This window comes from Aquarana catesbeiana, linkage group LG03 (assembly GCF_042186555.1).
Source record: "Aquarana catesbeiana isolate 2022-GZ linkage group LG03, ASM4218655v1, whole genome shotgun sequence".
In the NCBI taxonomy this organism is placed as follows: domain Eukaryota; kingdom Metazoa; phylum Chordata; class Amphibia; order Anura; family Ranidae; genus Aquarana; species Aquarana catesbeiana.
The window spans coordinates 541,303,858-541,316,876 of record NC_133326.1 but is presented as its reverse complement, the minus strand read 5'-3'; the positions used below and the strand labels follow the sequence as shown (position 1 = coordinate 541,316,876).

Genomic DNA, 13,019 nt, shown 5'->3' with positions numbered 1-13,019 from the left:
AGAGCAAATAACTATAACATGTTTGTTATTTTTAGGTAAAAAAAAAAAACAGACTTTACAATCGCTTTAACATTGGTGCCAATCCTTCTCCAGTCACCCCAAAAATTTTATTATAACTTTAGCATAATTAAAGCAGTATTAAACCCAAGATCAAACAATAAATTGCACCTTACTAATTCTTAGATGTGGTTTTGGTTTTGGGTTTACTACTGGTTTATTGCTTTTAACTTTTGTTACTTGAGGGGGACACAAAACTGCATTCTACACAGATAATATATCCATCCAGAGGCCATATATCCAAGGCGATATAACTTTATAGGCTGTGCTGAGAAACTCCAACCGATAATACAGTGCACATGTCTGGAGTTTGCAGGACACTAATACCAATGTTTGTCAAATAAAAATAACTAAAATAAGATGCATATTATATTTAGATATAAGAGCACACCGGTTAAAAACAAAATTACGGAACATGAACTGTTCTCATTTCTCATAAATTAGGTTTGTAAAATTTAGAAGGTGAACATAAAGTCTACAATTCTATTAGTACGCAGTGCCGTTTTGTTGTACAATCACTACATTGTGTAGGTGATGGAGAAGGCAGTAAAATATAAACTAGAGACTCTACATAGTGCCAGTTAGCTGGGTTGGAAACTTTCAGCCAGTTACTGTGGTTAAATGCTACAATTCCACACTAACAGAAAAAGCCCTCTTTTGGATTTCTCCTGTTATTTCTCCATTGGAGAGACTTGTCTAACTTAGCGTCACAGTGACATCACTGGGAAAATCAGCAATAAAAATTCTTTCCCTTAGTAGAGTAGGGGAATCCTGGAACCCCTTTCAGGATTTTATTTCGGTCTGCACCCCTGCTACAGATTTTCCACACTGTCTGGTGAAAATATTGTCACCACAATAGGAAGTGGGTGGAAATCTCTGTATTGGAGCCCCCATAGCAGTAAACCCAATGGAAGATCTAATCCTTACTTACAGTACTAAAAAATAAAAAAATACACCTTCAATCTGCTTGTGTTTTCCATAGCCTGCTCTTTCATAGTTTTTGGGGTTTTTTTTTGCTCAGGGTCTCGCTGGAAAGCCATGACGAATCTGGAGAAGCAGCCTTACTATGAAGAACAAGCTCGACTTAGCAAGCAGCATCTGGAGAAATACCCAGACTACAAATACAAACCGCGGCCAAAACGCACTTGCTTAGTTGATGGCAAGAAACTGCGGATCGGCGAGTACAAGGCGATCATGCGCAACCGGCGACAAGAAATGAGACAGTATTTCAATGTAGGGTAAGTGGTTCTGCTTGCCTCTGAACGGAAATTAGATTCTTTCTGTATCTCTATCCAACAGGCGGAGTATGTACACTAAATGATCATGCAAATTTGACATGCCAGCCCTACAATTCACAGAGTGCCTACACTAAGTATACAGATATTTGGCAGTGCAGTGGCTTAGTGATTTGCACTCTTACCTTGGGAACAAGGACACTACCTGAAGAGAGTTTGCATGTTCTCACTGTGGTTGCGTGGGTTTTATCTGGGTATTCTTGATTACTCAAATCTGCCCAAGGGGCCACCAATCCTTCCTTTTTTTTTTTTTATGTAGGAAAGGAAGTGTGTGTTCTGTCAATGGTCAGCCTAGTCACTCAGGCCATGGTGGGTCTGGGCACATTCAGGCAAGGCAAAGATGTTTTGAGGCCGGATCTAATGGAAGATTAAGATGCATGGTGCTGGATGTTGAAGTGGTATAATCTGCTGAAGTTGGAGTACAATGGCTCTTGGCGAGGCTGCTCTAAAACTATGAAGTAGTATTATGGTCCCTTGGTCAGCAAATGCAGAGTGTATGAAGAAGACAAGTGTTGTAACAATGTAAAAGTTCAAACTCATGGTCCATCTAATAACATGTAAAAGCCAACACATTTCAGGGAAAAGTGTGTGTTCGTCAGGGTTTTGCAGTGATAAATATGAACACCAGCCTTCGTTTTTGCACAGGCTCATTTCCTGTACTGAAATAGTTTACTTTGGTAATTTTGCTGCATACTGTGAGCTCAGTAAAATGTGAATTAGAAGCTGCAGCAAGTTATACTGAGTAGGCCTCATTTCCTGACATCCAGCATCGTCTATCTCTTTCTTTGCCAAACTTAAGCCAGCCACGGACTATGTGATTTTCCTTCCTGCATCCACGGGTTCTCTCCTGCAGAACTATTATGTTCTCCCGATGGGGGGGGGGGGGTGTCTTATCCAGGAGAACAAACCGTGATTATTACTAGCAGTTATAGCCGATGACAATAGTTGCATGAAAAATTCGACGGGCTAGTTTTACCCAATCGATCAATCAACTTGGGTATAATCAGCCTGCCCATACATGGTTCGAATCTCAGTAAATCCTGTTGAATGGGCCGAGATTCAAACATCTATGACTGGCTTTACTGTGCCTGGCCCACCCCTTTCATTTATTGGATTTCAATTCTTTTAATCATAGATTCTCAGCATCACATATGGGTGCTGCCTAGGGTGGTCTAAATGCAAATACATCCATCAAAAGGTTTTGATATTTGCATAACTTCACCAAAGAGCCAGCCCACTGCTTGAATCAGGGCTGAGATCCCTTGAAAGGAGTACTAAGGTGTTTTTGGGAAGCTATGCACAGCACCCTGCTGGCTTCTCTCACCAGCCATGATCTGCTGTGTTGCATAGAGAAGCACAAAGATCCAGTAATGATGTTACTGAGTATAAAATAAGGTATGAAGGGATAACTGAGAAGTTTTATAAAAAAAAAAAAAAAAAAAATGTAAGGGCATATTGGTGAAGGGGGGGGGGGGGGGGTTGGTGCTGGGGAGCAGATTAAACTTTAGCTCTAAAAGGATCTAGCCCCAGAAAACGCACTGGTGATATGGAAGAGATTTGTTTTTAAAACCTAAAAAAGAAAAATGTATGCATGACCAAATTTTAACATGCTTTCTATTGTTCCAGGCAACAAGCACAAATCCCCATCACTACAACGGGTGTGGTGTACCCAGGAGCCATCGCAATGGCGGGCATGCCATCACCTCACTTGCCGTCGGAGCACTCAAGCGTCTCGAGCAGTCCAGAGCCCGGCATGCAGGTCATCCAAAGCACTTTCGGCATCAAAGGAGAGGAGCCCCACATCAAGGAGGAGATGCAAAATGATGACATGAACGGTGAAATATATGATGAGTACGAGGAGGATGACGATCCGGACGCAGATTTTGTCAGTGACAGTGAAAATCACAGTGCGGCACACGCCAACTGATGCAGGATGGGGTACGGCTGGAACTTTGAGGACTTAATGAGGCGCAACCCCGACTCGCCTTCATCAGTGGTGAAGCATGAGCTTTTTGGATACACTGACTGTTACTTTTAACTGTTCTTAAAAAAAATGCTGGGACTTTTAACTGACAGAATAAAACTCTTGACCCAAAATGCACGGGGTTGGAAAAGTAAAATGAAAAACACAAAATACCACAGATTTTCCACCAAAAGAATGGGATAAGCTATGGGTAAACTAATGCCAGTAATCTAGCTGCTCAGCACTGACGTCTTACCCTTCAACTTTTTTTTTTTTTCGTATATAAAAGACAAAAAAAAAAAACAACAAAAAACTTGGCTGTTTGTTCTACAATGTTCTAGAAAATCTCACTCAGGTACACAGTGCCAACAAGTGGCTTGTGAATGTGTTTTGTCGTTTTGTGCTAAAGTTTAAAGAGGAATACGTTTTTTGTTTTTTGTTTTTTTTTGTTTTTTGGGTTTTTTTTTTTGGTAACGCACCTGAAAAAAATAGATGCTCCTGGCTGGCTCCTCCTCCCCTTCCTTCATTTTCCTTGGCGTTGTAGGTGGATCCAAGGGACTGTCGTTGTGTGTGGATACCTGAATCTTTCCATCTGTACCATGGACATATTTCCTCATCTGTTGCATTTCTATTAGCAAGTGCCAAATTTGTAATTATGTGCTCAATTAGCCCATACATTTTTTTTACATTTCTTTCTGGTCTGTCTTAAGTTTAGGACAGTGTTACTTCTTAGACAATCTCTTAAAGAACTGACAATTGACCAGCAGCTGGTAAAAAAAAAAAAAAAAAAAAATGTTATTTTTAACTGTAGTTGCAGTTCTCAGGTGATGGCAAGAGACTTAAAAAAAATAGAGTGATAAAAATAAATATTTTATGTATTTTGTGTGCGTGTGAGCGTGCCATGGTTCTTACCATGCTTAACGCGGGATGAAATCCCACATCCTAATTGTCACCAGACTTTAAGAAGCCTTTAATGAATATTTGCACTTGAGATAGTTGGAGAACAGGCGAAAATAAAGAAAATGTCGTTGTGGGAAGAAAAAAGTTTTAAAAATTTTAGGAACTATTTATTTTTCTTTTCTTTTTTTTCTTTATATATATATATATATATATATATATATATATATATATATATATATATATATATATATATATATATATATATATATATATATATATATGACATTTTAATGTATCTAATTTGGCCACCACATTATAGTTCCCTAATTTTCTTTGTAATAGTTTTAGATCCTGTGCTTGGTGCAGCGAAGCTATACTCAGCTGTACATTAGGAAAGTGGAAAGGTTTCAGGGGCTCGGATCGTGCCAAGACCTTAAATGGAAATTTAATTAGGAAATAAGTAGGCCCATTGTATACGTGTATGTATATGTAGGCCAGGAGTTATTTTACGGATTTCTTGTACTGCATCAAGTTTCCGAAGAATTTTTGTATTTTTTGGGATTACAGCCATTTTTTTTTTTTTTTTACTTATTTTCTGTACGTGACAATTGCAGAGAAACAGAAGTTCCTGTATAGAACGTATAAATGCAATTGACATTTTTCACCTCATTGGAACTCAGTTAATGCTGTGCTCTCCTAGTACAAGTTTGCTGAGCAAACTTTTGCTATTGATGTTTTTGGTATACTGCTACTCCGTCCTCATTCAAAACATTTCTTAAATAGAGAAATAAAATCGCAGATTTAAAAAATCTCCATTAACAAAAAAAAAATTTTGCCATTTCAATTTTTGCCTGCTGATTTAAATTAAAATTATGCAAATGTGTTTAAGCTGGTATTTGTTTGGACATGCTTCCTCTGGACAGGCTGGATGTGAGATACTATCACCCCTTTTAACTGTTTAGCTATTTACAGCTTATTCTAGGTAACAAGTTTATCCCTGACATAAAGACTTCTTTTGGGTCCCCCATGGAGAAACTCCTAGTATTGTTGCATGTCAGTTTTATTTATATATATATATATATATATATATATATATATATATATATATATATATCTATCCTGGGTTTTATTTTTTTTGGCCTGCCTCTTTTTAGTAATGTAATTACATTAATTTTAATAATAATTTTGCTGGTTGGCTGTTCCCAGATTAGTAAGTTAAATGTAATTTATTTTATTACTTTTATTTTTTCATATTGTATTCTGATTTAATTTCAGCATCGCAGAAGAAAAGAACTGTCTAGATGTGTTTAAAAAAAAAAAAAAAAAAACTGAACTCTTTTTATAACTTTCTTAACTCCCCACTTCCCTTATAAATAAATAAAAATTAAACATTATATATATATATATATATATATATATATATATATATATATATATAGTGTATAAATAATCTAGGTTCCCTTTTTTGAGGCCAGGTGTTTTTGGATTTTTAACTCAAGAACTTTTTCTAAAAAATCTTCTCATGTCTTTTTTTTATGTAATTCGTTGCAGCGTTTGTCAGAAACATTTTTAGCACTGTATTTCAAAAGAAATTTAAATGGTGGATATTTCTTTATGACATTCTTCATATGTACAATGTGAAAACATTTATGAAAATGACCTTTTTCGTTCTTGAAAGGCAAAAAAAAAAAAAAAACAAAGTTAGCTCTGACTCAAAAGCTTGTTTCACATTTGCTGGACGTTTTAATTGCCATAATGTTAAATGTGCTCTGTTTAGATATGTGACTTTGGGCTACAAAAAATACTTTGTTTAAGCTCCAGGTAGATGCCACCAAGGCGGCCTCTGTGTAGGCCAAACATAACACACGCCAACGGTTATTTTTCTGCGCGGGGCCACATTTCTTGGCTGTCCTTATTGATCCCTGTTATTCTTGGCCCCGTTTTACCACATCTTGCCAAATCTTAATTTTGTAAGAAACTCTGCCAGGGAGACTGGCATAGAAAGAGCTGTGAACCCCAAACATTGATTTTCCACTCCTCTTTTCTTTAAAAAAAAAAGTCAACATTGCCCCAACTGTTGGTGATCAGTCATCGTATGACCATTTCGCATTCTTAAAGAAACAGAGGTTATTCAACAGCCACAGCATTCACTGCCCCAATTTATGGCCATCTATGAACAGAAAAATATATCAAACTCTTTTAGAATTTTGTTGAATCAACTATTTGCCCTATAGATACATACATACAATCTTTATTCTGTTTTAGCAATGATATATAATTGCCCTTTTATGCATGCTCGATTTTTGGTGGCAAGTCCTTGGCTACCTATTTTTGATCAACAATTTTATCCAATAAATGTATTTTTTTTTTTTCTTTTTTAAGAAATCTCCCACTCAAATTTTTTGCATCACATAACATTAAATTGTAAAAAGACACCTTTCTCATGAGGATTATCAAAAAATAACCTGGTGGCAAAATCAGGACTTGGCTCAGTGTTTTTGAAGTATTGAACTAACCATAACAAAATAAAGATTTGTAAAAATCGAATGTTCAAATGTAAATGACGATTTGCAGTTTTACCTCAAACATTATTTTAACTGATTTCAATTGTTTTCACCGTTATAAACGGTTAAAACGAGTCACTTTATTTATAATATATGATAAATCGCCTCCTTCTTTTTTTTTTTTTCTTATAAAGAATAGTTGCATGTTTGTAACATAGTCAGATATCTTCTACAGTTGTTTTGGATCCTGATGTCTCTGCCTGCCTCCTATAAAATTGTATGTAGATCACCTGATTTTAAATTTTTTATTTTCTGGGAAGGGTGACGTTCAATTAAAACGTTAAAACGGTACAAAATTATCAACAAGCTGCAATATCAAGGGAAACCACCCCCCAACACGCAATGGTATTATCAAGAAAAAAAAAAAACATTTCATGTATATCTGAATATCAAGATAACACTTCATTTTTTTAGTCCTTATTTATGTTTTTTTATGTGCAAACTTACTTGTTGGGTGCATTGGAAAATTATATATATATATATATATATATATATATATATATATATATATATATATATATATATAATTATTGCTCAGAGAAGCAAAAAACTTTCATATTGTACTTTTATATTTGCATTTTGGTTGCTGGCTGCATCATAAGTTTACCCAGCGTTTGGCTACTTTTTTTTTCTTTTTTTCTTTTTTTTTTTTTTTTTATTCTTTTGGGTGTAGAAGAGAAAAGATGAGACAATCAAATGCCTGGAGCTTAAAAGCAAAGTATGTGCAAGCAACCATCTCACTTGAAGTTAAATAAGAAAATAATTATGTAAATATAACATAGAGTAATAGATTTATATTTTGTTCATAACATATAGTGTAATATAAGTTGTATATTTTCATTTTTTGTTCTGTTTTTCAGTCATGCCACAATTATGGAAAAAAAAAAGAGGATTTATTGTACTCTTAAAAAAATGTGCGTTTTAAGACATCCTGTTTCTCCATTCCCCTTTTTCAGTATTACTGCCCTGCAAGGCACCAATAAAAGTGCGGATGTGTTCCTACCCCTCTGTGTCTGCCTCTTTCTCTGCCACGTGAAATGTAAAGCTGTTTTCCTGTCTCCTGCTAGATTCCTTCCGCGGACAATGAGCCGCTCAGAGCTTCATGTTAACACCGTCTCCACCTGGTGATCAGTCCATAGTATCTCAGGAGTGTAGGTGGGGGTGGGCAAATTTTTCCCTGGAAAAGTCCCTGCTGGTTTTCATGATAGATCTGTCCTAAAAAAAAAAAAAATCTTATTTTGCCCGTTAATGCTATTTACCTATTACGTTTTCCTCGCTAAATTTTAATATAAATGTAGCCAGAGTGTGGGTTACAGAGCAATGACAGCTGCCACAATTTAATCCTCATTGATTTAAAACAGGAAATTCAGAATTGATATTGCAATTTTGGGTGGATGCTTGCAGGTTATATCTTTTACCTATTAAAGCTGGCAACCCGCATGGCAAATTTCAGTTCATTTCAACCGCTTTTGAGCCACCAGGAATTGCACCCACAATTGCAGGTAATTGGAGACTCTGCAATTTAAACTATTTGTCGCAACAAAATAAAATAATATACTCCGCCTATACACTTACATGTTTTATATTTTAATGCTAAAAATGCAGGGGAAATACCTTTTTTCTTTCCTGTTACTGGTAATCATATGACTCCTCGGTCCGCTCTTCTTCCCTCACCTCTGAGGGTGGCTAACAGACTCAAAAAAGACACTTCACAGCTTCCACTGATGTCACAGGTCCCAGGAGCTTTTTCTGTTAAGAACGGTGAAGAAGTCCTCAGGCTTTAAATGGCAGCTGTAATCCGTCAACAGGCACACCGCATGTAGGCACAGCATCCTGTAGCTCCAAAGTAGAAAGAGGACACAAACTGACCATGCTAGGACAGGTCTGCTTCTGTGCCTAGTGCCAGTTAGAAACAGAAAGGGATTCTTATTGAGGACTGGCAGGATCACCATGCATTTGCTGATTATTCAAACTCTTAGCGACATTACAGAGGTTGCAGTTGGCCTAAGACAAAAATAATGTAAAGTAGTCCCCCCGACTTTGATAATTATGGTTCACACACAATTTTTAACACTCAAGTTTAATTGATTGACGTGGAAACTGGGGCATATAACTGACAGCCTTCCATAGTGTTATCAAGGATTGAGTTGTAATCAAAACAGGGAAAATTTTTTTTTTTTTTCCTGACAAATTTGATTAGGAGAACTTCTATTCCATCTCCTTTTGGTTGATTGAAATCACCATTTTAGGTCTGAGTGCTTTTCAATTTTGACAGAACATGCAATCAAAAGTTTGAGTGATCTCAACGTATATGGGCCGCTGAGTTCCTGGTTTTGTAACCTGCCCCACCGTGGCCACACCGGATCCCACCATCCCTGCTGAGAAGCAGCAAGAGCATAGAAAGTAGAAGACAAAGTCCAAAAGTGTTCAATGGATTTAATTTTCCAGCAATCATCTAAAACCAAATTACAGTTTTGAGTGGACTGACCCTTTAAAGTGAAGGGATAGTGCTTTTGTGAGTTTTTTCTTTATGCTTTCAGGACAACTATATTGCATGAACATTTTTCAGTGTCACTACTTTTAGGCAGTAGGTGACGGAAGCAAAGCTAGTTTTAGAAACATGGTTTACCACTATGCTGTAAATTTAATTGAGAATCGGCATATCAAAATATGCACAACTGATTGAGTCAAAAGGCAGGTCTTTCTGAAGCTTGTTGAAAGCCTACTGAAGCCTGCTAGCAGCTTGCTTAAAAGAGATGTATGGGGAAAACAATTGTTGAATCATATTTGCCTAAGTGGATGCAGAATCTGTCCCCTGCTTGCTCTAACACTGAGACCTGAGCGATCAAACACTGCTGATCACTGGGTTCTCACAGCTCCCTGAGCAGAGAGCTGGTGACTGTCAATCACCGCTGTCTGCTCTGCACCCCCTCCCCCTCGCTCACTGGAGCGATGGGCTATGAGCGACCCTTCCCAAGCCTGGACCAGCTCTGTAACGTCAGCTGACAGCAGGCTTCAGCAAAGAAGAAAGCTAGTCACACATGGGAAGTACAGCCAAATGAGCTTTGGCTGCGCTTCTCCTTTAAACTGGCAATCAACACTCCCAAATGGATCTGGATTCAACATTTACAAACTTGAGTTGAATGGTACTTTAAAGCTTCAACAAAGCTTGGTGAAACCTCTGCAAATGCTTTTTTAAAGCCTGCTGTTCACACTGCTCTTATACAACCTGAAGCTTGTGTGAAAAAGGCCTAAAAGTTAGCTACAAGAAAAACCGAAATGGAAGGTGCACACACCTAGTGCATTACCAGAGATAATTTAATAATAGGAAATTTTTGTATAAAAGTGGGTACTCACGAAATGCAACTCACAAAGGGCCATAAACACAGTGCATTGACATGCACAGAACACGGGGTACAGCTAACGCATTTCGGGGGCGCACCCCCTTAGAGCGAGGCTAGTCTCGTACACCATGGGCAAGCGCTTTTATAGGGAATGGTGAAATTGAAAATTGTGTCAAAAAGAGCCACGCCCTCAAAGGGTTGGGAAAGAGAAAAAAAAAAGAATAATATAAATAGTTGCACTGATGTAAAAACGCCAGAATCCAAAACCTATATCCAAAACAAAAAACTCCATCATAAATACACAAATAAATGATGATTCATTCAAATCCATTATATATTGCACATATATGGGTCAATCCATTTCTCACTTCTACATGCCTGAAGTAGCTGGGGGGGGGGCTCTCAGAGGTGTCTTAAAACCACACACTAGGATCGCCCCACCAGAAGTTTCAGAATTGCCAGGAAAACCCCAACTGACGCCAGCAGGATCATCCCCGCTGTAGTGCACAATCGGTGAATACCAGATGTCACACAGGCACTTTACCAGACCCCAGGGAACCAGCTCAGTGCCAGGGGGAATCCACTTCCTGGAAACTCAGGAAGAGGCCTGATGACATCACTACTGGGGCGGGAGCAGTACAACGGTGTCCCCATGGACATGAATGGGCAAAGATAGATGAAAAAAGAAACTCTTTTTTTAACCACTTCAGCCCTGGAAGATTTTACCCCCTTCCTGACTAGAGCATTTTTTGCGATTTGGCACTGCGTCGCTTTAGCTGACAATTGCGCAATCGTGCGCCGTTGTATACAAAATTTACGTCCTTTTTTTTCCAAATAGAGCTTTTGGTGATATTTGATCACCTCTGTGGTTTTTATTTTTTGCGCTATAAACAAAAAAAGGCCGTCGATTTTGAAAAGCAATATTTTTTACTTTTTGCTATAATAAATATCCCCCAAAAATATATAAAAAAACTAATTTCTTTCTCAGTTTAGGCCGATATGTATTCTTCTGCATATTTTTGGTAAAAAAAAATCGCAATAAGTGTATATTGATTGGTTTGTGCAAAAGTTATAGTATCTAGAAAATATGGGATAGATTCATGGCATTTTATTTTTTTTACTAGTAATGGCGGTGATCTGCGATTTTTATCGGGACTGCAACATCGGACACTATTTTGGGACCATTGTCATTTATACAGCGATCAGAGCTACAAATAGCCACTGATTACTGTATAAATGACACTGGCAAGGAAGGGGTTAAACACTAGGGGGCAATCAAGGGGTTAAGTGTGTCCTAGGGAGGTGTTCTAACTGTAGGGGGGATGGGCTCACTACAACATTAGAGATCACTGATCCTGATGACAGGGAGCAGTGGATCTCTGTCATGTTGCTAGGCAGAACAGGGAAATGCCTTGTTTACAAAAAAAAATGTTTTATTGCGATGAATTTTGCACAACGATAATGATTCCCCAATGTGTAACAATTAATGAAAAGCGCTGAGCCCTGGAGTACGTGAAAGCCAGCCCTACAAAAAAAATCTATAAAAGTTTGCTGCTATAGTAATTGGTAATCAATAGCAGCTAGTTGTTAAGAACAATGGTAGATTCAAGTAAAAATTGTAATAATAATTATATATGAATATGAAAATAAAGATAAAAATGTACACAAATACTTGGCTGAAAAAAGAAGAAATAAGAAACCAAAAATACAGGACATTTTGGTATAATGAGCTCCTGGAAGGACACCCACATGAAGGCAAAAACAGAATACAAACAGAAGGGGGAAGAGGACTGTGGGGCCACATAACAGTCTGAACATTCAACCCCACATTCAGGTCCCTAGGGGATAAGGCTCCTAAGTGATGTATCCAAAAGTTTTCTCTTCTACAAAGTCTCCAATAGCGCCTGCCAGTATCGGCATCCTCACCCATAACTTCCAAGCCAAGTATGCTAAGAACAGATGGATTATAATCATGTTGATGCAAAAAATGTAATAGTAGTGAATGGTTGTCGACGCTTTTGAGTATATTCCTTTTATGCTCCCTAAACCCTGTGCGTAAAGCCCGGATGGTGCAGGCCGCGTAAAGAAGGCCACGGGTATATCAGACAATATACTACAAATTGTGAACCACAATTGATGAATTGCCGAATGGCATGGGTTTGGCCATCACTACCTGTAACCTGCTTCTTCCTATCCCACATGTATTGGCATGCTCCACAGTTGGGGACACCACATTTAACGCTACCCTTTTGGTCAAATAAACTGCTCCAACATTGGTTGGCCACAGTTTTGGGTTTACGGACTCTGCTTGGAGTAATATGTACCCTTAAGTTCTTGGGTCTACAGAAAATTACATTCAGGCATTCTGGAATAACATTGGTCAAACAATGATCTCAGTTGTGAATACCCCAATATTTTTCTATGATCCACTCAATAGGGAAAGCCTTGTTTGTGTACCGAGTGTTAAAAGTCACATCAGAATGGCTGCAAATACTAGTATTTCCCTTGACTGAGCCATTCCCATCATATTTGGTATGGCCCACTTCATGCTGGGTATTTCAGCCTATATTTGGTGCGTGCATCTTCAATGGTGGCCGGATCATAGCCCTTTTCCAAAAGTGTATTACTCAGTACTGACCAAGAGGTACGTTTTTGATCCATCGGGGGTGATGATTGCTGCGGGCATGAAGGTATGAATTACCTGCTGATGGTTTGAAATGGGTACGTTAAAAAAAATACATGATTCATCATCCACCATCAGTTCAAGGTCTAAAAATACCAACTTCTGGCTATCCAGCACATGGGTGAATTCAATCCGAAAGGGATTATTCTGACAATGGGCCAAAAATGCTTCCAACTGGCTATCATCACCATCCCAGATGATCAGGATATCATC

The 13,019-nt window shown here is 38.0% G+C and overlaps 1 protein-coding gene across 6 annotated transcripts in view; it reads left to right on the top strand.

Annotated features, from left to right (window-relative positions):
- Positions 1–7,781, top strand: part of SOX5 (SRY-box transcription factor 5) — a 300,676-nt gene extending 292,895 nt beyond the window's left edge. For all 6 annotated transcript variants that reach the window (XM_073621454.1, XM_073621453.1, XM_073621455.1 and 3 more), the window contains 2 exons: positions 1,079–1,295; positions 2,979–7,781. In XM_073621454.1, coding sequence (XP_073477555.1) covers positions 1,079–1,295; positions 2,979–3,279 — 518 coding nt within the window. In that variant the 3' untranslated portion in view covers positions 3,280–7,781. The remainder of the gene's footprint in view (positions 1–1,078; positions 1,296–2,978) is intronic.
- The last annotated feature ends 5,238 nt before the right edge of the window (positions 7,782–13,019 follow it).